This window comes from Mobula birostris, chromosome 23 (genome assembly GCF_030028105.1).
Source record: "Mobula birostris isolate sMobBir1 chromosome 23, sMobBir1.hap1, whole genome shotgun sequence".
Lineage (NCBI taxonomy): Eukaryota > Metazoa > Chordata > Chondrichthyes > Myliobatiformes > Myliobatidae > Mobula > Mobula birostris.
This window is the reverse complement of record NC_092392.1, coordinates 37,199,256-37,224,250: the sequence shown is the minus strand read 5'-3', so window position 1 is coordinate 37,224,250 and position 24,995 is coordinate 37,199,256. Positions and strand designations below refer to the sequence as shown.

At 40.4% G+C, this 24,995-nt stretch overlaps 1 protein-coding gene across 1 annotated transcript in view; it reads left to right on the top strand.

The window, feature by feature from the left end:
* The first annotated feature begins 490 nt into the window (after positions 1-490).
* Positions 491-24,995, top strand: part of LOC140186825 (chemokine-like protein TAFA-5) — an 854,343-nt gene continuing 829,838 nt past the window's right edge. Inside the window, exon 1 of the mRNA XM_072241436.1 lies at positions 491-662. Within this exon, the coding sequence (XP_072097537.1) occupies positions 560-662 (103 nt within the window). The 5' untranslated portion in view covers positions 491-559. The remainder of the gene's footprint in view (positions 663-24,995) is intronic.

Here is a 24,995-nt window from a genome sequence, read left to right as displayed (position 1 = left end):
TGTGTGTGTCGCTATCCACGGGCACCAGGCTCTCTCCGGTGCACACCTGGAGTCACTCTCTCGTTCTACAGCCAGGCTCTCTCTGATTCCTTTCTCTTTAAATGGGTGTTACAAGTCATTGTCATCACGAAGCTCGTCTCCGGCCCCCAGCGTGTTGGGATGTTTTATAAGGTTAGGATCTGTAACGAGAGTCCCATACCTAGATCTCCCTGAGCTGCAAGCGACCAAACCCGAGGCTTTAGTCAATGATAAATATTTTATATCATCAAGGAGTTTGAATAAGTGTAAATAAAGTGGCTCGGGAAATCATTATATTGTTATTATTCATAATAAGCAGCCGAGAAACCTAACACGGAGGTCTGGCCTGACTGCGGTCGGTTACCGAAGGAGCGAGTGTAACTTCTGCATTGTGCGTAGCAATGGACGGCGGAAGGCGGCAGCGATGCTGAGCGGAGATCCCACAGGAGGGTCATGCCCCTGTTAGGGTTTACACGAGGAGGAAGGGTCTCTTTGGACAGGTGAATTGGTTTGTGAAGCGAAGCAGTCAGAACCCCCTTCCATGGCTCCACCAAACACCCGCAAGGATGCCAATACTTGGCCAAGCATGCCCTCAACTTTCTGGGCGGTGATTATCCTGGCTAGCCTCCTGATCGCATACTGCAGTGAGTATAGGTTTTCTTTTTATTTGTTTGCTACGGCCAATTGACCGACTAATAGCCTTGTATTAAATATTAATTCCTTGCATGTCCTTGAGCAACTCGGTGGTCAGATATTGCTGAAATGTAAGATGTGTGTGTGCGCGTTGTCTATTGATCGGTCCCGCTCTAGAGGAGCTCTAAGACCAAGCTGAAAGAAGGCAAGAGCTGGAGCAATGATGTGTTTGTTACCTTGGTGTGGTCAGATTGACAATTTGCTCAACTCGGACAAATCTATCAAGGCCCGAGTTCAAATTTCACCCGGAATCTTCCGCGTTTTGTTGAAATCCTATTGGCAAGTTGCGCTCATTTATCGGAGCCGAGAATGACGGTAACCCCCTTCAAGGCCAAGCTACTGTCTGGGCTGCGTGACCAATTTCACCGCCTTTGGCCATGAGCCGAGACCGTGTCACTACCCAGGAAGCTGATTGATACTCGCTGTCCATCTTACAGAAAATGATGGTTATTTCCAAAGAAATATTGACACAGGAATGCTGAACTCTTGCCCGATTGTCACAACGCCGTTTATGGTTGAATCTGGACATGATCAGTTTGCGTTTAATGTCGAAGTGACGTGACATTTTTGAAGTAAAGTGTTCAGTTCGTTGGAGTGCAAATATTTAAATAAATCTAACTTTTCTGTATTGCTGCGCTAGTGACTATCGAACTGTCGCACTAGGGCTACACAAGCATGAAAACTGAAAATGATATGACGTTAATCTTTAGGTCAGGCTGCAACATCTCGGCGAGATTCCATCAGTCCAAGTGACTGATGTGACCGTCTTCGCGCTGTTTCTGTCTTCATAGACGCTGCTTGACTCGCTGAGTTTTCCCGGCATTGATTTTGGCTCAGACGTTCATCATCGGCAGTATTTTGCTTTTGAGGGAGTGAAGCCGCTGCATTTGGTTCAGTAAAATAGATTCATAGAGTCATTACAAAGTACAGCATAGAAAAGGCCCATTGGCCCATCTAGTCCGTGCCGAACCATTTAAAGTCTTATTGACCTGCACCCTGACCATAGCCCTCCATAGCCCCTACCATCAATGGCACACTGGGAAGTAATTGCATCTGGCCTGTGATTAAATCTGTTTCATTTTGTGTCTTGAAACCGCCAACGTTTTGTTTCAGCGCAGTTCTCTCTGTGGCGGCCACTGTTCCCCCATCTAACGCCCACTTCCTCACGTCAGATCGGAAGCGGCGCTCGTTCACGAAGTCTAACCCTTAAGATTACGCTAATGTATTGGCGATTCTATCCCCGACTTCATGCACGCTTCGCTTCCGGGAATGGAAGCAGTCAAGCTATGCAGAGAATCGCTTCACCTTCTTCCACAAATCTTATCAGTGTGTTTGCGTGTCCGTTTGTTACAAATCAGGACCGCGGAGCTTGGCACAGTGACACAGATACAGATGATAAAAATACATCATCACACGCAAACATCTCCCTAGATGTAAACCAAGCAGTACCTTATCAAATTTCTTCCATCAGAATAGAAGATATACGTATCCAGTTGTTAAAGTTGGTAAATATTTTATTTCATGGAATCGACTCTTGCTCTCACCAATATTGATACTCGTGGTTAACTTTTCTAAACTAGTAAGCTCAAAGCACATAGGCAGTTGAACATTAAACTTCAGATTAAGATCCGCCACAGAAGCAGTCCATTTAAGCGATAAACCGGCCGCTGGCAAGTTGGCCTGAGCTCAGTACAGCCGGCTGGAAACAAAATGATCTAAAAGAGAGCGAGTGTGCGGTGAGTTTGACGCTGGGCTTGATGGCTGGAATGTAGTCGTGGAGCACGGAGAAATTGTTCAAGCAAGTAATATCCCGCATTTGCTCCTCAGTACGGTGTATCCCTTCGGATTTCACCGTCACGGAGCAAGACGGGATAATACGGATCTGAAACACAGAGTACAGAGCAGGTCCTTGTGGGTCGCTTTCGTGATATACATGGATAAACCCTTCCCAAATTAAAACAAAAAAAAACACGCACACACACACAGCAGGAATATTTGGCATGGTTAACTATTTGAGAAGGCAAGGGTAATTGGTGCAGAGACAGCTACAGAGACAGGACTTAATCATCTCCTACTGCCATGATCAAATTAATAGCGTTACAAATCAATATAATCAATTTAGTTAAAACAAGAAGGCAGCGGACCGTCGGGTCGCAGGGTTGCCCAAACTATTTTTTATATATGCCATGCATCCCGACCATTGAGGTGTCCGCGGACCACAGGTCCAGGACACTTGGAAGAAATGAGCTGATGTCCTGCAGGAGAGTTTCGGCTCGAAACGTCGCTGAGTTCCTCCAGCATTTTATGCGTGCCCTGTGGATTTCCAGCATCTGCAGACTTTCTTGTGTTTATCATATTTCGCTCGTTGCATTTCTGATGGGTTCTTATGCAAGCAGGCGGCTGGAGCGGGGTGGTGTGTTTTGAGCGGATGCAGGTGGGTGATGTGCTTGGTAAAATGCTCGGCTGCACGTGCCTTGCAATTCTGTGTTCACTTGGCGCTGGCAGTTTGCTTAGAACAGAGAATGTGGACGGTGAGGAAAATTAGCAGAAGTTAAAGTTTTATCTGTGTTATACAATGGGCTTGGGAGCTTAGCAGAAATCTAAAGCAACTCCTTAACTACTTTCATCCCAGCTCCCTCCAGTGCTTTGGATGAACGCGATAGAATTGCGGCGATTTGGTGAACTTCCTTCCAGAAAGCAGAAACCTCTGTAAAATGAGGGATCCATTGGTGCCTTCCGCTGGTTGGATTTAAAAGTGCACTTTTGTCAGTTGCTATGGTGACACAATGCAGGCTTAAACGACAGGATTCAGCTGCCTGAGTTCAGATCAGCTTTAAAAGAGCCAAGGTTATATCCGTGTTAACAATATGGAGTATATAAAAATATCTTTGTCTATAACATATCTTTATCGTTCCTGTGTGAATAATGCACGTCTTTAAAACCAGTAAGGTTCAAAGATACCTTCTGTGCATTTAATCATACGGCCCAGCCATCATGGGTAAAGCCTTCTCAGCACTGAGCACATCTACACGGCGCGTTGTTGCAGGAAAGCAGCATCCATCGTCTGGGAACCTCCCCACCCAGGACGTGCTCTCCTCTCGCTGCTGCCGTCAGGAAGAAGGTACAGCAGCTTCAGGACTCACACTACCAGGTTCAGGAACAATTATTACCCCTCAGCCATCAGGCTCTTGAACATAGCTTCACTTGCCCCATCACTGAAATATTCTTACAACTTCTGAACTCACTTTCAAGGACTCTTCATGTCATCTTTCTTTGCACAGTTTGTTGTCTTTTGCACCCTGGTTGAATGCCCATTTGATGTGGTCTTTCATTGGTTCTATTATGGATTGATTGAGAATGCCCACAAGAAAAGGGATCTCAGGGTTGTATATAGTGACACATAGAGTATATATTACATATATTTCCAAGGAGATGTCAACTGAACAGCACCTAAACAAACCGCAAGGAATGTGTTCTTCTGCTGAAATAAATCTAGGTCAGCATATAAATTGTAACAAGAAATAAGAAATTTGGTCAGCTTTATTTTTGTTTAGGTTTGCTAGATTCATTTGCCTATTAGGCATTTGAAGTGCACGGTCAAAATGCTGGAGGAACATAGCAAGTCAGGCAGTGTCCATGGAGGGGGATAAACAGTTGATGTTTTGGGTGGAGATCCTTTATCAAGACTGGAAAGGAAGGGGGCAGAAGCCAGAGTAAGAAGATGAGGAGGTGGTAGGTTGTAGCACTGAGACTAGGTGAGGGTGAAGGTGGGTGGAAGGGAAGGAGGAGGGGCACCAGAGGGAGGAGATGGGCAGATGACGAGAGGAGAAGAAGCAATCAGGGAACCAGTTCCTTCCTTCCCTTTCTTCCATAATTCACTGTTCTCTCTTATCAGATTCCTTCTTCTTCAGCTCTTTACCTCTTCCACCTATCACCTCTCAGCTTCTTACTTTATCTCCTCTGCACCGCCCACCTTCCCCCTCACCAGGTCCAACCTATCATTTGCCAGCGTGTACTCCTTCCTCTCCCCTACCTCCTTATTCTGGCTTCTGCCCCCTTCCCTTCCAGTCCCATTGAAGGGTCTCAGTCCAAAACGTTGACTATTTATTCCCCTCCATAGATGCTGCCTGACTTGCTGAGTTCCTCCAGCATTGCGTGTGTAATTCAAATTCCCAAGATTTACAGAACCTGTTGTGTTTAGGCATTTGAAGTTGCTAAGTTAGTTGTGATTTTTACAGGTAAATGAAAAATGTAGATAAATAAGATAATGGGTTATCTGGAATGAATATATTGTTTTGGATTATGATAGTTTCAATCAAACCAGAAGAATCTTTCAGCTTCAACTTTAATGTGAAATGTAGTAATGATGAATAAATATTCTTTGTTTAAAAAACTCTTCCTTGCTTCATTTGCTCTGAAGTAACAGCATTTCTGTGCTTTGAAACAACCCCTATTTCTGTCAAAGCTATGCAGGGTATCTGACAGCTATTGTGACACAGGTTACTATTGGTAATAAAACTGCAACACCTGAATATAACTAACAAAACAAATCCTAGTTATGCCAACAGCTGCAAGATTGATATTTGAATGACGATAAATTGAATCTCATGATTTATGACATCAGCCAAGTTGTTTATCCCCTCATGCAATCAGTTTAATCTGCCCTAGCAACAAACACACTGTGTGTTTACATGCATTGGCTGTGTCAGTGCATTTTCTGCTTCAGAGCACCTTACTGCATTAACCACCCACATAACCAGCTAGTCGATGGAAAGTCTTGTTTTACAGTGATACTACTAGCCCATATATAAAAATGTTGGTGTGCTGCTAATGCAGTATTTCAGAGACATGTAATTTTATCTCAACTGAATATCTCTTTCTGTTAGGTAACATCACAGTGATGTAAATCAAGACCCTTAAAATTATGATTTGATGCAATTAGCCCTTAAAGAATCATATGCATCTTTTTGGAATAAATACTTCATGAATTGTGCGTGCTATAATTACTAACATTTTGCCAAATGCCAATAAAAAATATGAAATGACTGCAGAATAAAAGCTATATTTTATCCAAGAAGTACAATGCTCCTGCTGAGCCTGCACTTCAGTATGGCTTAACAGTACAGTTTTATTTCTTCTTTGTATGTCTGCCAGCTGAATGCATTTCTTAGAGAGTGATGCACCTGATAAGATTGAATGTGATTTTTGCCATTGCTGGGGAACAGGTTAGTGAACAAGTTCTCAAGGTAATGAAATTTATTTAAACTATTTGTTTGGTTCATACATTTCCAACTATACATTTTTGAGAATACGTCAAAAACATGATTAAAATTGCATACCCATCAGAGGGAAGATGCTAGCATTGGAGAATAGGGTACATTCTTTTCCAAGCCCATAGATTAGTGCCCCATGGTTTACAACTAGCAGGTGGAAACCAAAATCCATTTCACCTCATGAGGCTTCTCTTCAGACCTCAGTAGAGTGTCTCCACGTATCACACAATCACCCTTCGGATCTATTTCGAGTTCATTGAGAAGTTTGCAACAGTTTTGGGATCATGTATTCAGTGAGTAGTTTCAATCTGCAGTACTTGTTCTCCATAATGAGGAGACTTTCATTTTAGCAAGTGAAACCTTTATACCATTATATCTAGGTGCCAGAGGCACAACAGATTCAGAATCAGGTTTAATATTATTGACATATGTCATGAAATCTGTTAACTTTGCAGCAGCAGTACAATGCAATACATGATAATATAGAGAAATAATACTGTGAATTACAGTAAATATATATACTCTAAATAAATAAATAAATAACTTGAATATGTAGTACAAAAATATAGAAATAAAATGTGGTAAGGTGGTGTTCATGGGTTCAATGTCCATTCAGAGATTGGATGGCAGAGAAGAGGAGCCTGTTCCTGAATCACTAAGTGTGTGCCTTTAGGTTGTGTACCTCCTTCCTGATGGTAACAATGAGAAGAGGTCATATCCTGAGTGGTGGGTGTCCTTAATGATGGATACTGCCTTTTTGAGGCACCATTCCTTGAAGACGTCCTAGATACTACAGAGGCTAGTGCTGATGACGGAGCTGATTGATTTTACAATTCTCTGCAGCTTACTTTGATCCTGTGCAGTAGCCCCCCAACTCCCCATACCAGACAGAAGTACAACCAGTTAGGATGTTCTCCATGTTACATCTGTAGAAATTTGGGAGTGTTTTAGTTGACATTCAAATCTCCACAAACTCCTAATGAAATATAGCTGCTGTCTTATTTATAGTTGCATCTATATGATAGATCCAGGTTAGGTCCTCAGAGATGTTGACACCCAGGAACTTGAAATCACTCAATTTCTCCACTTCTGATTCCTCAATAAGAACTTGTGTGTGTTCCATCATCTTACTATTTCTCAAGTCCACAATCAGCTCTTTAGTCTTACTGAGATTGAGTGCAATGTTGTTGCTGCGACACCACTCAACTGACTGGTATATCTCACTCCTGTACGCCCTCTCATCACCATCTGAGATTTTGCCAACAATAGTAGTCTTGTCATCAGCAAATTTATAAGCCGCATTTGAGTTGTGCCTTGCCACACAGTCATGGGTGTAGAGAGAGTAGAGCAGTGGGCTAAGCACATAATCCTTGTGGTGCGGTGATTTCATTGTCAGCAATGTGGAGATGTTATTTCCAATCCGCGCCGATGGTGGTCTTCCAGTTAGGAAGTCTAAGGGTCCAGTTGCAGAGGGAGGTACAGAGGTCTAGGTTCTGGAGCTTTTCAATCAGAATTTTAGGAATGATGGTGTTAAACACTGAGATTTTAATTGCAATTTATTCTGGGCATCTTCCCATACATCAAAATGTTTGACAAACAAACAGAATCTAAGTTGACTATTAAATCAATGATAGATCTGAAATTTCAGAAAATGTGGACTCCTTCATTACTCACTGTAATTGAAAGATAGTAAGGTTGGCATTTAGAAAGGATTTGATTAAATGGTAAAAGACTTTACTCATCTGAATCCTGATGATGTTCTAAAATATTACTGCAGTGATCATATATATGAACGGTTATCACCTTCTAGCTAGGCAGTTAAGATTTCATCCTATCATTGTACAGATCACAAGGTAGGAAAGGGAAAACACTCTTAATATACAGTATATCATTCTATGCAGGAAATTGAACAGTATAAACTTATTTTTTCTGGGCTGTTGACAAAAGATTAGAATGAACCCTAAGCATAGATGCACAGTAAAGCATCAAACAATGTATCATGAAATGGTACTGTTCTGGTTTGCAGCCAGAATGTGTCTTACAGAAGGTTTCCAACAGAGAGTTCCCATTTTCAATTGTCATCAGATATCAGACAAGAACTGCATTTGTAATGAAAGGATAACACAGCTCCTCAAGGCTACCATTAGATCTTATCAACTAATTTAAGGTCTGCATTTACAGCCATTTGAAGCAGTGATTTTCACTGTAGGAACAACTTAGAAACAGTAAAATGTTTATGTACACATTAAGTTGCGAGGAAAAATAAAACATGAATACAAAAACCAGAAACTCATCATGAAGGGCAATAATTCCTTGAATTTATGGAACCAACATGCTGAACATAAAGCATAATGTTAAAAAGACACTGCTTTCAATAGTTTGCAGAAAGGTACCCCACTAGCATATTTTATTAATAACATCTAGAATATTTATATTGGAATTCATTAAATATTGTAGCATTATTTCTGTTCTACCAACATCTGGATGAAACAATTCTAATGCTACAGGTTTTGGCCCACCTTTTGCAGTGTGACATGATTTACCTCTATGTTTTTCAAAGACCCTCATACTATTTGATCTGCTTATTCATCCTGAGCTTCTTCATGTGATTCCTTTTGTTTAATTTGTGTATGGTCAAACATGCACGAATGGACCACTGAGATGTTTGGTTGGCTGTGTGAAAGCAGATGGTGTGAAATGTAGATGTAGTCAACATATAAATTAGATAAATTTGGCCATTGGTAATAATATCAATAAATAATTTACATTTGGTGATACTCCTCCTGGCTGGTGTCTTAATAACAAACAATTCTGATTAATAGTTCGACAACTTATGGACAGTTCCAATTTCATTTCTTGCATTCTGAACCACAATGGATGTAGCTGCTGCTCAGAAATAAATATTTTGGAGCAACCAACTTTGCAAAATGGATCAAATGGTGATGGTGTGGTTCTGTTGCCAAATTGTAACTGAGATTTTATAGGATTAATAAATCGGAGATGTGAGTTCATAGCTCACAACAACAGCTACCACACTACACCTCAACCATGAGGCTCTTGAACAAAGGGGATAACTACACTCATTTGCCCGTCGTTTGAGATGTTCCCACAACCAATGAACTCACTTTAAGGGCTCTTCACCTATTTATCTCATGTTCCCATTATTTATTACTATTTATTTATATTTGCATTTGCACAGTTTGTTGTTTTCTGCATCCTAGTTGATTTTTCACTGATCCTTTTAGAGCTACTATTCTATAGATTTGCTGAGTAAGCCCACAGGAAAATAAATCTCAAGGTTTGTATATGGTGACATTCATGTACTTTGATAATAAAATTTATTTTGAACTTTATATAATTTCAATTTAGATTGATAATCTAGAATTTGTGAAACCAAAAATTACCAACTAGTCTTAGTGAGAATGAAAATGACTGCTTGACCAATGACAATGACTGCTTGTCCAACCATTTCACTAATGCCCTTGAAAAGAGGCAAACAGCGTCCTTTCCCGGACTGACCCAGGATATATGACATGTAACTTCAGACTCAGGACATGTAGCTGACACTTAAAAGTTAACTGAATTGGGGTACCACATCACTCAGTTGTACCAATAATGTTACTCTCAAATTGAGAAGGAATAAGCATAGAAGGACCACCTGACCTTGACTTAGGCACAAAATTCAGATGCATCAAGTTCTCTCCTAGTCCAAATGATGATGCAAAGTCCTCCTCATAAACATCCAGAAACTGGTGCCTAAATTGGGAGAGCTATCCTATAGACTAGTGAACAAACAGCCTGATTGCTCCATCGCAATCCCCAAAGATGATGCACACATGACTGTTAAACAAGATAACAGCCCCTGATAATACGGGAAATCTACTAGCTTACACAGACGATTGACTGACTGGCAGGAGGCAAAGAGTGGGAACAATGGGGGCCTTTTCACATTGTCTGCAGGTGGCTAGTGATGCTTTGCAGGGGCTGGTGTTGGATCCATACTTTTCACGTTATACATTAATGATCTGGATGACGGAATGGTGACTTTGTGGTGTAGTTTGCAAATGATACAGAGGCGGATGGAAGGGCAAGAAGTGTTGAGGAAGCAGTAGTCTGCAGAAGCACTGGACTCATCAGAAGAATGGTGGATGGAATACAGCCATATTTGAATGGCAGAGCAGTCAATGGTTGGGCGAAATGGCTAAATATGAATTATGGCCTTATAGTCTTATGGTCAAATATGCCTTGTCTCATCAGCAGTACAGATCTACCAACAGTTAAGTACAGACATTGAAACCTCTTCCTCATTGCCACCTACCTCGACCATCAGTTGAACAGCACTTGGCAGACAAACTGAGAACAGCAAGAACAGAGAATGTATCCTGGGCAGGGACCTGATTGTCCATCACTGAAAGTAGTCTGATAATAGACTGAGCCAGCTGAGTCGTGGAAGACAGTACTGCCAGATTGTCGGTGGCAGGTTGAGAGTGAACCAGCACGTGGGTTAAATCTACCTGTTGATGATGGATCTATTCAAGACATCATTAATAGACGTGACCATTGCACAGATCTTATGGAGACAATTTCTCATCTTCATACTAAAGACACCCTCTGTCATTTATGCTGCACAATAGACATGCTAAGTGGGATCGACTATGATAATATAGCAGGAAGCTCAAAGCTGGCCATCCAACAGCCGCTGTGGATCACCTGCAGCCAAAGGAATGTGCATCACCAAATCTGTAAACTCATGGCCCACCATATCCCTCAATGAGTCATGACAGGACTCCAATCATGCCCAACAACAAAGGCATCTTCCAGTTGATATAGGTAAGGTCAAACCCCTGCAGTTCAACCACTTCTAGTCAAGAATGGTGTTGTATAATTAAGCAACCAACAGGAAGAAGGTGGTCCAAAAACATGCTCATTCTTAACAACAGTTAGACCCAGCATGTGAATATGAAAAAAAGGCTAAAATTATGCCAAATAGATTATATAAATCTGTTTCTTTCCCCACCATCACAAGAGTCAATCTTTAGGAATTCTAATGCACACTTTATGATACCAAGGGAGGTCAGAGAGATTTAGATACATCAAGGCAATGGGACAAGACAACATCTAAACCGTAGTACTGAAAACCTGCACCCCAGAATTAGCTCGACCTGTATCCAAGGTGTTCCAGTCAATTTACAAGATTGGCTGCTACCTAACAATGTGAAGAATTACATAGGCGTGTCCTATTCACAAGAAGAAGAAATCAGATCTGACAGATCTGAATTAGACCAATTACTGCCCAATCGGTCTGCTCAGAATCATCAGCTCTCGCAGTGCTGGAAGCTATTGTCAACAAGGCTGTCAAGTAGTATTTACTCACCAATAATATGCTTGCACGTGTCCTGTCTTTGACTTCTCTAGGACTGCTCGGCTCCACACTTGACCACAGTCCTAATCCAAACATTGATCAAAGCGACATACTCCAGAGGTAAGATGTAAGTGACTGCTCTTGGCATCAAGGCAGAATTTGAGCAAATAGTGTTATTAAGACTGAAACTGTGTCAAAGGGGATTAAAGGGAAGACAATCTGGTGGCAGAATGGAGGACTCTGCTGAAGGGTCTCAGCCCGAGATGTCGACTGTACTTTTTTCCATAGATGCTACCTGGCCTGCTGAGTTCCTCCAGCATTTTGTGTGTGTTACTTGGATTTCCAGCATTTGCAGATTTTCTCTTGTTTGCACAATGGAAGATGGTTGTGGTCATCAGAAGTCAATCATCCCAAGTCTATAACATCATTGTAGCAGTTCCTCAGTGTAGTGTCCTCGGCTGTCAGCTGCTTCAAAAATAACTTTCATTCCATGATGCGGTCAGATAGGGATGTTTGCCAATTGCTCAATGTTTAATACCATTCATGACTCCTTAGTCAATTAAGGAGCCCATTTCTGCACACAGAAAGAGTTTCAACATTTTAATTTGGCCTGATAAGAGGCAAGTAACATTCATACTGCCAAGCAATGCAGCCATTCAGGAAGACACATCACCACCACCTTATTACGTGCAGTGGATTCTGCTTTTGCCAGTGATGGCCAGATCCCAAAAATCAGTTTAACAAAAATGTTCTGTTAATGTGAAGGTATGATTGATGCAACAACTCTACTTTGCAAGATAGCTCTGGTGAGACACGATGACATTTTGTAGGCAGCAAACAAAACTACAAAATATGCTATTCATAACAGTTTTTCTGGACTACAATGGCTGCAATCCGTAGCCTATAATTGCCCTTTTGGGAGTTGTGCTTTTGATCCATTTGTACGACCTGGCACTTTTGTGGTATCCAGAAGAATTCGGCAAACTGGACTCTCAACAATGCAGGTACAATCATAGCGGCCATTGCTGGAGCAAATTTTGGACCAGATCGAAGTGGTGGGACACAGGTCCAAGAGTGAAAAACAAACCAATTTAAGCATTGAGCCAAATTAAAAAGAGGCTGAGGCAGAAGAACAAACTGGTCTTTAGCTCACTGCTCTGTGAGGATTTACTTACCTCAGTGCTGAACTAACTCTGCAGTTGATGCCTGCAGCACTAAACTGGCCCCATAGCTTTTGGGGACTCTGTAGTTCATGTTCTGTGTGTTATTTGTTTACTTTTTCTTATTGTTTGGACAATTTGTTCTTTTTTGAGATCTTTACACCTCCATTGCACTGTGGCTGCAAAATACACCACTTACAAAAGGCAGGGGAGTTAGTTGAACTGGCTTTTCATTTCAAGTGCTTGAATGCCTTCACCAAGAAAAGCAAAAACAGCAGATGCATGGGAACAGCACATTCCGCATATTCCCAGCTAGAGTCACGCATTATCCTGACGTGGGTATCAATCACTGGTCCTGTATCAGAATCGGGTCCTAATCTTAGACTCCTCAAGAAGGACTGCAGCAGTTTTAAAAAATCAGATCACCACCACCTGTTACGTCCGATTAGAGGTGGACAATGAATACTGGCCTTGAGAGCAATACAGCCACCCAAACTTAATTTTTAAAAAAGTCATGAACTGTTAATATGCAGAAAATCTCTACAATGTCCCTTTTTGCATGAAATAGTACAGAATGGTAATAATGTTGAAAAATTAAGCCATACTTAGGATGTTAAGAAGATTCAATGTGAAGTGGTCACCACAAAAATTATCTTCACTACCAGCTGCAGCTTGATGTTTGTAAGCTTTAGGGTTACAGCAAAAGAGACCTTCATATCTTGAATATATTTTGAATAAAAATAATTGTTAGATTCTTATAACCCAACAAATGAATGATGTTGCCCTGGTAGTTCTATAAATTCTTGGCAGAAAGCAGATGGATACCTTCTGGGATTTGAGGCGAGTGCTGAATATTTTTGAACTGTATCATTACTTGCCAGAAAGTCAATAGGGAATTGAACTAGTTTGGCAGCATTTAGTCAGAACACTTGGCATAAGCAACAAATGATTTCTCGAGGGGTTTTATTTGGACTGATCATCAGCATTGATAAGCAGTGTGTATTATGGTTTAACACTTGCATTTCCAGGGAAAGTAATGATCTCTAGACATCTTCATCATATCTGTACTTCCTCTTACTTTGTGTATTTGTTAGTGGAGTCATCGCTTATTGTTCTTATAAGTTAATTTGTCTCTCTGCTTCTTTTCCCTGACTTGAGATTCAAATGCTCCCCCATCCATCACCTGACTGAACTCGTCCATATATTGAATAGTCTTATTTGGCTCCACTACTTCCAGATAAGGCTGTGGTTTAGAGAATCTTTATGGAGCCTGGTTATGTTGCCTTACCTATACGATTCTTTGCTTCATTCACTGAAAGGTGTCCAACTTCGGTTCAGGAATGCCAGATTGTTGTGATTTTCTAATCACTGTGATCTGGAAAATATTAACGACACTGATTTCATTTTTGTACTTCTGGTTCTTTTCTCCTCTTCTCTGATTCCTTCAACTCAACATTTTACAGCCTCTGAAATTAATATTGAAGTCAACAATTACATATAATGATTCTGCTGTTCTATTTTATAATTCCGGCAGATTATTCCATGAAAGATTACCACCTAATTGGTGAAATGCTTCCATTCATTTTGTCCTTTATGTTTTCTCTCAACTCCTCACCTCTGAACTTGTTTCTAGATACCATATAGTGGGTGCTGTATTTCAATAATATTTGAGTAATCTTGTATGTATCTTGTTTGATTAAGCATTCTTGTTCATTTAAATAATTAATTAGGTGTTATATGTAAAAATACGTCAATTGCATACGTCATTAAACTACCACATGATTTGTACACTCCTTGCTTTAAGTTCAGACCTACATTCCCAGATTCCTGTGTCTTCTTTTGAATTAGTTTAATGTTTTAAAGTTAGAAAACATAACAGTGGCATCTTTTTCAGAGGCTAGGCATTATTGGGTAAGAGCAAATCTATTTATCACGTTGCTGTAAGGTTTTATGCGTAACTATCATCTCCTCACTATTTTGGCAGAATACTCCGTTTTTATTGGGAGCATTTTCTGCAGTTCTGTCATAAATTCAACTTCTGTCATTTACTCTGTTTACTGCAAAAATTAAGTCTGTTTGCTGTACAATTTTAGCTATATATATATTCCTTTGAAATGTTGTTGTAGATATTGATAATTGGGGAGCAACATGTCTGTAGATCGAGTTCACCCTAAATTGGAGGCTATTTTTCTTGGGAGAGTTCCAACTGGGAGCTGATGTTTGACGTGTAAACATTTTATAATGTTCAATCACTGAAGAAAAATGAATTTATTTTAATTAAAGTAAGATATGTTTTTAAATGCTCAGCAGAGTGGTCAGCGTCTGTGAAAAGGGAAACAGAATTGATGTTTGGGGTCAAAGATCCTTCATCGGAGTTCTGGACATTTTCTCTCATTCACTTTCCGTTGAAGTTGCTTGTCCTAAGGAATATTTGCAGAATTCACTCTTTTTATTTCAGACTTCCAGCATCTGCAGTTTTTGATTTTCCAAATGCCATTAATCAATTTACAAAGTTTAAAGTTCAAAGTAAATTTTATTATCAAAGTACTTATATGTTACCATATACAACCCTGAGATTCATTTTCTTATGGGCACACTCAATAAATCTATAGAATAGTAACAATAACAGGGTCAATGAAAGACTACCCAACTAAGGTGGTCAACCAAAGTGCAGAAGACAACAACTGTGCAAATACAAATATAAATAAATTGCAATGAATAATGAGAACATGCGATGAGAGTCCTTGAAATTGGTTGTAGGAACATTTCACTGATGAGGCAAGTGAAGTTGAGTGAACTTAATCCTATTGTAAAAGAGCCTGATGGTTGAGGCGTGGTAACTGTACTTGAAGCTGGCAGTGCAAATTAATGAAACAATAAATAATAAGCTTCACTCATGAATCTGTCAGGGTCATTTATTGTAATGGTGCTCCTGGTGTGGCCTAGTCTACACTGGTAAGACCAGATATAGGTTGGGAACTGCTCTGCAGAGCATCTTTATACTGCAGCCGAAGGCAAGGTCTCCTGGTAGTCACCTATTTCAATTTGGCTTCCCATTACCCCACTGACATGGCTGTCCATGGCCTCCTCTACTGCCACAGTGAGGTCAAACTCAGGTTAGAGGAGCAACACCTCTTATTCCTGATGGCATGAACATAGATTTCTCTAGCCTCCAGTAGCCACTTCCCCTCTGATCCACCTCCTGTACTTTTTTTTTCTGTTATTCCCATTCTCGAAGCCCTCTCATCCCTGCTCTTCTCCTTTTCTGCCTTTATGACCCACCTAACCAATAGTTAGATTCCCTATATCCCTCCCTTTATTTCACTGTTCTCTCCTATGATTCCTTCTTCTTCTTCTGTCCCTTACCTCTTCCACCTATCAGATTCCTTCTTCTTTAACCATTTACCTCTTTCACTATCCCCTACCAGCTTCTTACAGCATCCCTCCTCCTCCCCGACCCACCCACCTTCCTCACACCTGTCACCTGCCAGCTTGTACTTCTCCCCCTTCCCTCCACCTTCTCAATTTGGCTTCTGCACCCTTTCTTTCCAGTCCTGATGAAGGATCTTAGCCCAAGATGTTGATTCTTTATTTCCCCCCCATTGATGCTGCATCCTGAGTTCCTCCAGCATTCTGTGTGTTCTGCTGAAGTACTCATGTACCATGTTATTTTTAAAAATTTGATACGTGTTCGGTTTGTTCTTTTGGTAAGCGTATTTTTATTGGAAGTCAATGTCAATTTGTAGCCACTTCTCAGCAATGTTCCCTGTGTTCTCTTTAGCTGAAGAGCAGCTCATGGGTGAGAAACATTTTCTGATATACTACTTATGTGGAGGGACTTGCTTTCAATTCCCTTAGTCCAGGAGTTCCCAACCTGCGGTCCATGGACCCTTTGCTTAATGGTATAAGTCCAAAGCATAAAATGGGTTGGGAACCCCTGCTAGTATGTGCAATGCACGAGAGCAGATGCAGCACAATCTCTTGCATTTTGCATGAAAGTCCTGGAATTCCATTAGAAGTTCCTTTTACTTAGAGGTCAAAGTTCAAAGTAAATGTTGTTATCAATGTACATATATGTCACCATAAAAAGGCCTGTTTCTGTGCTGTAGTTTCTATGGTTCTATGGTTCTATATAGCCCTGAGATTCATTTTTCCTGTGGGCATACTCAGCAAATCTATAGAATAGTAACCATAACAGGATCAATGAAAGATCAACCAGAGTGCAGAAGACAACAAACAGTGCAAATGCAAATATAAATAAATAGAAATAAATAATGAGAACATGAAGTAAACAAACCTTAAAGTGAGATAATTGGTAGTAGGAATATTTCAATGATGGAGCAAGTGGGGGTAGTTATCCTCTTTTATTCAAGAGCCTGATGGTTGAGGGGTAGTAACTGTTTTTGAACTTGGTGGTGAGAGTCCTGAGGCTCTTGAACCTTCTACCGGATGGCCGCAGCGAGAAGAGAGCGTGAGCTGGGTGGTGAGGATCTCTGATGGTGGATGTTGCTTTCCTGCGACAGCGCTTCATGTAGACGGTCTTCATATGTGGTATTCTATACTGTTTTGATCATTGACATTGGCATGATGTTTTGTGATTGGTTATGCATGTTTCAGGGTGGCTTGAAGCTGACATTAAGTCTAGTCTGAAGAAAAGAAATAGTTTCCATAACTAAGGTTCTCCACGGGTTGACATTGTCTCCTGTTGCTTTTTGAAACTGTCAGAAATTTATGTGCATTAGTATGTACCTTTCCAGTGTAAACAACCGAGGAAAATGTTGATGTGTTATTGCAATAATTTACCAACAGGCTGCTCTTTATTTTGCATGTAAATATCTTTCACAAACATAATACTCTCATTTCCTGTAGTTAAAAAAATGCTGGTGATATGTATAATAACTAACTATGGATAAATGGAAGAGGCAGTGGCAAACTAATTGACAGTATGTAAATGAGATACAGAAGTAATCGGCTGGAGAAAAAAGATAAATTAATGCAAGAGTGAAAAACATTTAAAATAAACTTAGCAGATCATTTCTTACTTAGGTTTGGTACATTATATTTTAACAAATAACTTTAGTACCATGAATTGTAAATTAAAACACTGGAATGAAATCAAAGCTGACAGGGTAATTTTTCATATAACTGCTGAGGCTATTTACATTCAGAGCCACTACATATTATTGATATATAATGTAAGTGAAAAAATGATATTGAGCTTAATTAAATTTCGATTTCATTATGCATTCATAGGTTTGGAGTCATCATCTAAGTAGTTTTGAGTCTGACTTTCTGAATCTTTGACTAACATATTTCCCTGCTACTTTTGAATGTAAAAGTAAACATTAAATTTTGCAAAAAATAAAACTGAGTTATAGTGGATAGGATATATGTGGATTGAGACATATGATTTTTGACCTGATTGAAATAAATCTTAATTCCCACTACTGGCATTTTGTAGAACTATTGATTAGGAGCAAAGGATTTGCTGACAAAATTCACTAGGGTTATCAAGCGCACTCTAAACCAGGGGTTCCCAACCTTTTTTGTGCCATGGACTCTGTTGTGACCTCGAAAAAAGTCACTGGAGAGGCATTGAAGCTCATGGATATAGAAGTCTTTATTCAGCAAAACAAGCAGCAGGCACCATACTTGAGACACTCTTGGAAGAAGATGCCTGCCTGGCCCAATATTACATGACATTTTTATATGTTAACAATCAAAGATAACTGCAGGACAGTTCTATAGTTATAATGTATCTACAGTGCTTCCTTTGAATCATATATAATTTTCAAACATTTCAATTTTCACACCCACACTCCAGACACCCAAAATCAATGTTTAATCCCACTCACTCTGCGCAGCATTCATGCATATGTAGGCACGTGAGGTCAAATAGAGTGTTTCTTTCTTTACAATCAACCCTAAGATGCAGCTCCAGGAACACTATTGTTCAGAGCTGCATTTTAAATTCAATCAACAATCCATGTTAAGGTCTGAGGATGGGCTGCTATTGAAATCAGTATTTGCTCTCTACCTCAGCTCTGGAATATATCCTAACAGACCCCTACCATTAACTGAGGGTTCTGTGGACTCCAGGTTGGGAACCACTGCTCTAAACTAGGATTTTGCAGACAGTGACTGGTACATAACCTGGGTGGCAGAAGCAACACCTGGTTGGAATCTTGTACATTAGTATTATGTTCAGTAGTAGTGTAGGAGTGGAAATGATTGGTTCTGCTAAACAGAAGAGAGGGAGAAATCAATAATAAGAGTGGAAAGAAGTGAAGACAAATTAAAGGATTTGGTGGAGATGGTCCCTGGTGAATTGGTGAATGGGGATATCTAAAGGAGAGCAAGAGCAAGTAGTACCATCCTGAACTGGGGAAGGAAATGATAGACATTTTCTGTATTCACCTTTATAATTTAGAGCAACTTATTGTGATTTTTCTCTATAAGTTCAACAATGCTTATTGTACTCTGGAATTCAAGATAAAGTTTCTGTAATATAGTCTGAATAACGATTGCCTCAAAATTCTTTTGCACAGACAAACAAAATCAGGTGCAAGTGAAGATCACTGACGTTGGAAAAAGTTGTGTTGCACACACATTTTAGCCCAGCACCCCACCACAGTGACACACTCAAAATGCTGGAGGAACTCAGCAGGTCAGGCAGCATCATTGAAATGGAATGAACAGACAATGTTTCGGGCCGAGATCCTTGTTCAGAACCACCACACCACAGTGACCGCTATGGTTGCTGTCTCTGAACTATGGACTTTGGTGAGATGGGGAACTGGTGGACCGATGAAAGGTTCAGTTGAACAGTGTAGAAGCTGATGGAAACCACTAAGATCTATGGATATGACAACTGTAAGAAATCTCTACGTTAAAATGAATTCTCAAATCAAAGATTCAAACAGTGTGATGCATCAAAGGGAGAGACGGATACCTGGACACTTTGTACCATTTAGATTGAGATTCACTCTGTCTGTCAGAGTTGAGCATAGATGTTGCGACCTAGCTGTCGAGATACTAAAGCCTGGGCAATATGATATGCAGAGACCGATACAGTTTGATACCAGCAGCATCACAGGAGTTGCCAGCCAGCATTCAACTCAAAGTAGAGGCTCCACCTCTGGATTTTTCCCTCAGGGTTTACTGCCGAAGCCTTCCCCATGAGTGGGTATAGCCGCCAGGCAGCAGAGGTTTCAGTTCAGAGTTTTTCTTCTCCTAGATGAGCTGCCAACCATGACTGATGAGCCCCATCTGCTCAAAGTGACTGGTTTTAAGACACCAGTAACCTGCCTTTACCTTTTCTCCTGTCAGTAGAAATTATTCTGCTGGGCTTTGTAGCTAAGCCACACATGAAGGCCAGGGGCTAGACTTGGTTGCCAAAGACTATTTGAGGCACCCGCCATTGGGAGCATTTAATAGGTAGTGGGAGCTTGTCCTCATAACCAACCCTGACTATAATAACCTAAAGGGACCAACCATTTAGATTACAGACTGCAGAACTCGTAAGTCAAGGCTATGTGGTTATGGAGGGCTAGACAGGTATGGATCTAGAAGTCAATGCTAGAGAAGCATTAGCCCATGCACTTGTCCACTCAGGTGTGTTTCTGCTATATAGATTAGACCCAATCTCCTCACACTAATTCAATAGTATGTCCTTCGTTTTCCTAGCTCTTTGGTTATTACATGGACCATAACAACAGAACATTGGAATGCTTCAATAAAATTAGACACGTGAGTGACAGACTAGGGCATGTGTGCTTAGGAGAATGTACTGGCATGAACTGAGCATAACAGAGAGAATCTGAATAAAAGGCTCATTTGGGTGTGGGTGACATAGAGTCAAAGCTGATCCTCAAGAGTTGGATGTGGAAGAGAAATAGCCTAATTGGGAATCAAACTCAGGTCACTGGGATAAAAGTCCAGCACTCTACAACTGAGGATTGTGAGTAAACCCAATAGCAGGAACCAACTTACAGACAGGAATTGATGTGCAAATTCAAAAGCAAGTTCATTTTATTTTAGCCAAAACAGACGTGGGCAAAAAATAGGCAACCAGTCCAACCCAAAAATGCAATAATCCAAACACAAATTCAGTAATGCAAGATCTTGATGCACAAATAAGATCTAAAAATGACAGGCAATAAGCAGACATACAAACACACACACACACACACACACACACACACACACACACACACACACACAGAGAAAAGACTCAAAAACATATACCAGAGGCTCTTGCTACTTACAAGATCACACATTTTTAAGACAGAGCAAAGTAAGAGACAGGAAGCAGGGTTTAAATACACAGACGTTAATTGGGAACATATACAGTCAATGATCAATAACAAGAGAGTCCAATCAGTTTCAAAAAAACTCCGAGGGAACTATGTCTGCCCCTGCTTGGCAACCCCGGAATAGACTGGAGTCCTAATAAGATGGCATTGTGACTGTGATATATTACTGAGCTGGCCAGTAAAAATACACAATTAATATACAGTGAGATGGATCCAGAGATTATTCAGATAGATATAGACAGGCTAGTAAATAAATGAGGATGGCATATGGGATGTGATGTGGAATATATAAGGCTACCCATTTCAATAGGAAAACTGGAAATGTTGTGTATTTGTTAAATGCTGGGAGTTGAGAAGTTGTTGCTGCTCTGAAATATCAGGATGTCCCTGAACATGAACCATTGGATGAAAGCATGCAGGTTCTGCAACTAATTAGAAAGGTTTGACTTTATTGCAAAAAAAATTGAGTATAAGTGCAAAGATGTTGCAATCTAAAAAGAGTCTTCATGACACCGTTCATGAACCTGCACCTGATTTACTGTGTACAGGTCAGTCTCCCTACTGAAGGAAGAATATACTTACAAAAGGGGGAGTACCACACAATTGATTTCTCGATGATGCTTTGTCCTATGAGGAGATATTAAGCTATGCACTTCCAAGAGTGAATCATGACATCATTAAAACATGGAAAATTCTGCTGAGGCATGGTAGAGCAGGTGCAGGTGTAATGATCACAAGCCATCATCTTACTGAATGGAAGTGCAAAGTCACAGATCTGACTTGCCTGCTCCTTTAGTGTCTTATGTTCTTACAGTATTGTGCAAAAGTCTTAGGCGCATATACAGTACACACTGTAGCTAGGGTACTAGGCACTTTTTGCATAGTACTGTGGTAACTTTATGTATTGCTGTATGTTGTTGCTACAAAAAAAAACACATTTCATAATATATGTAAGTGATGATAAACCTGATTCTAATGTAGGTCTCCATTGCAGACTGAGAGTGGGAACAGGGCAGGGAGAGTGGAATCATGGTTGGGAAAAGGGGAAGGGAGAGGGGGGTGAATGGGAAGCACCAGAGAGACATTCTGTAATGATCTGTAAAGCAATTGTTTGCAATTAGATGACTTTGCCTGGCATCTCAGGGCTGGGTGTGCCTATACCCGTGCCACCGCCTCCCCGCTGGTGGCATTCCATCTTTGCCATGTATCCTAAATCCTTTCCACAGCATTTCATCCTCAACATTCCCAACATCCTTTGCTCCCGTCAGATTTACAAACTCACTCTCCATTCCACATTGCCAAATACATTACTGTGCAAAAGTCTTAGGCACCCTAGTTATATATATGTGCCTAAGACATTTGCACAGTACCGTACATATTGAGTGTCTGTGCACTCAGCAGTATTTTTGACTCTTGACTTTTTGGCGAAAAGAATCATTGATCTATTACTATTGTTACATTCTTCAAATTTGATAAAATTTGTCTGTAATTTGATGTTGAGCTTATCTGGTTTTCAAAACAATAGTGTTTGCTTACCTGTAGAACCACCAGATTTCATAAACCCATTCCCATTGAAACCATCCTATTTAAAGAACTAGCATTCAAATGGCTTATTCTGACCTCATGTCTGACTTTCTGTGACCTCATATGCAACCTCATTCTTCTGGTTTAACTGCTTTGTACGTTGGGGTCAATGCCACAGTCACCCTCAGCTTCCAATCTCCCAGAACATTCCAGACTACTTTTGTTGGTCTCTACCACATGTCACTGCTGTGGAAGGGTGAGCACCCCCAAGTGCCACAATGAAGAAGAGAAGGCTTCATGAGTTGCTTCTTCAGTCTACAGCAGCAAGCAAGGTGTGTGCACAGGAATTTGTGCAGTTTGTAAGCATCCCCAAAGTTTAGGCATTCATAAGTACACTTATATAGTTTTATTCCTTGAGAGGAATTGTGTGATAAACTCCTGCAAAGACTGCCTAGCTGCATCTACTGAAATTTTATATTACCTTCTTGCATAAAGAGCATGCTTCCTGTTGGCAGTGTTCTTCAACAGTAATTTCCCTTGACACCTCCATCTTGTCTAGCTTTGCAGCATCTATTTGCTCAGTAGCACTACTTCCCTGTGCCTGGAAGAGTGTTGTTCGCATTTTAGTATGTACCTGCATTACCTGCTGTAACTCGTGCCAAGCTTTTGGTAGAACCCTCAGATCCAACATTTTATAACCTCACTCCATTTAAATAACAATTTGCTTTTTAATTCTTAATTGCAAATACTTACATCAAATTCTATGCATCAGCTCATTTCCCTTACACTTAACCTATTTACACTATGTCTCTTTGCAATCTCTTTTTGTCTTCCTCCAAACTTGCTAACCTGTCTGTCTTTGCATCATCTGCAAATTTGCTCACAGTACGATCAGTCATTTCAATGATTTCAAGTCGATCAGTCCTAACATTGATGTCTCTGGCAGCCTATTAGTCATTGACTGCCAATCCAAAATGAGGCATTTATCCAGACTCTCTATTTTTGTTAGTTGGCCATTCCCATCCCATGCCAAAACATTATCCTCAAACTCAAACTCAAACTCATGTATTCTTATCTTGTGTAGTAACATTTCATTCAACAATGTCTTCTTAAAATCTGAATACACTATATCTGCAGGTTTCCATTTATTTATCATGCTTGTTAAATTCTCAAGGAACTCTGACAAATGTATTAAAATTATTGCCTTTCGTAAAACCATGTTGACTTATTTGTAAATGCTTTGCTTTCCCTCTGTGATAATGCATTCTAGCAATTTACTAAGGATAGGCTTTAGGCTTGTTATACACCCCTAGGGTTAATTTTTTCTGTGGACTGTCACTTTAAAACGCCGAGAGAATGAGACTGACTTCTGGACACTGTTGGATTTCTGCTGACTACAGAATTTGTTTGGTTACTATGGTGAGAGAGGAGGAGTTATTTGATGGACAATAAATGTTTACATTCATTTCTGTGGCTTGTTTTGAATATGCTTTACAAAGACACAGAGCCATACAGTCAGAGTCGAGATGGTTTTGATCAATGAAAGACACCAGTGAGTGAGGTCGCTGGTTTAAACTTTCAGTAGCCCAAAAGGGGTGAGTTGAGATCGATCCAGAGTACAGTATTGATAAATGACTCTCACAAAGTACCGCAACTAGAAGAAGTTGGCAGAAACAGAAGGGGATAGGAGGGTTTGAAACAGAAGAAACCTAGTGACAAAGAGGTCACTGTTTGGACTCTGTCCAAGTAGCCCGTAAGGGTGAGTTTGATTCCATTCGAATAGGAAAGTGTGATTGTCACTAAGTTAATCCACAGGAGTGGGTTCTCTGGTGAGGGGAAAACCTTTGTGAATACCACGTGTGTGTTAACCCTTTGTCTGGGTGCAGTAGTTCACTGAGAAAGGCAAATCACTGTTGAAGTTATCTCGTATGTTGTGGAAATGGATAAGTGGCTATCACATTGTGTGTCTCGGGTAACCTTGTGGAATCTACCGGTGTGTCTACCCTTGCCTGAGTGGTGGCTCCCCTTTGTGATAGGCTACTGTTGGTGATAATCCATACGTTGATTTGGTTTGAGTATCCTGTGGCCACCACTTTGGGATGTCCCATAGCTGAATTCAGGTGTGGTACCACTTGTGTTGAAAGGATATTCTTTGAAGATGACTGTCGGTGATATTTCGTGTGTGGAGTGGAACAACTTCAGAGATAAAACCTACTGCTGTTGTTATTTTGTATTGCTGTCATAGAATCTGTGGAATTCGACGTAATTGCCTTCTCACAACATTTGCCTTTGGATTACAAATATCTCGCATTAATTAACCTGACGATTGAACTGACTTTCCTTGCCACACCATTGTAAGACTGTATCACTTACCACCCTTGCTCTGAAGAAGTTTGGGGATTTATATATGTACACCTATATATGCATAACACCATTAACTCTTGATTTACCTGGTTTAAATTACTAAATGATGTAGTTACTAATAAAACAGTGTTTTGCTAACAGCAAAACCAGACTCCAGTTGTGTTTTATTGCTGCTGATACTTTTACTGCGTTGCATGTACGAGACAGTCTAACTTCCATGATTTCTGTCTTCTTCCTGCCTTGAATACTGGTGTTGCATTTGCAGTTTTACAGACCTATGATCTTC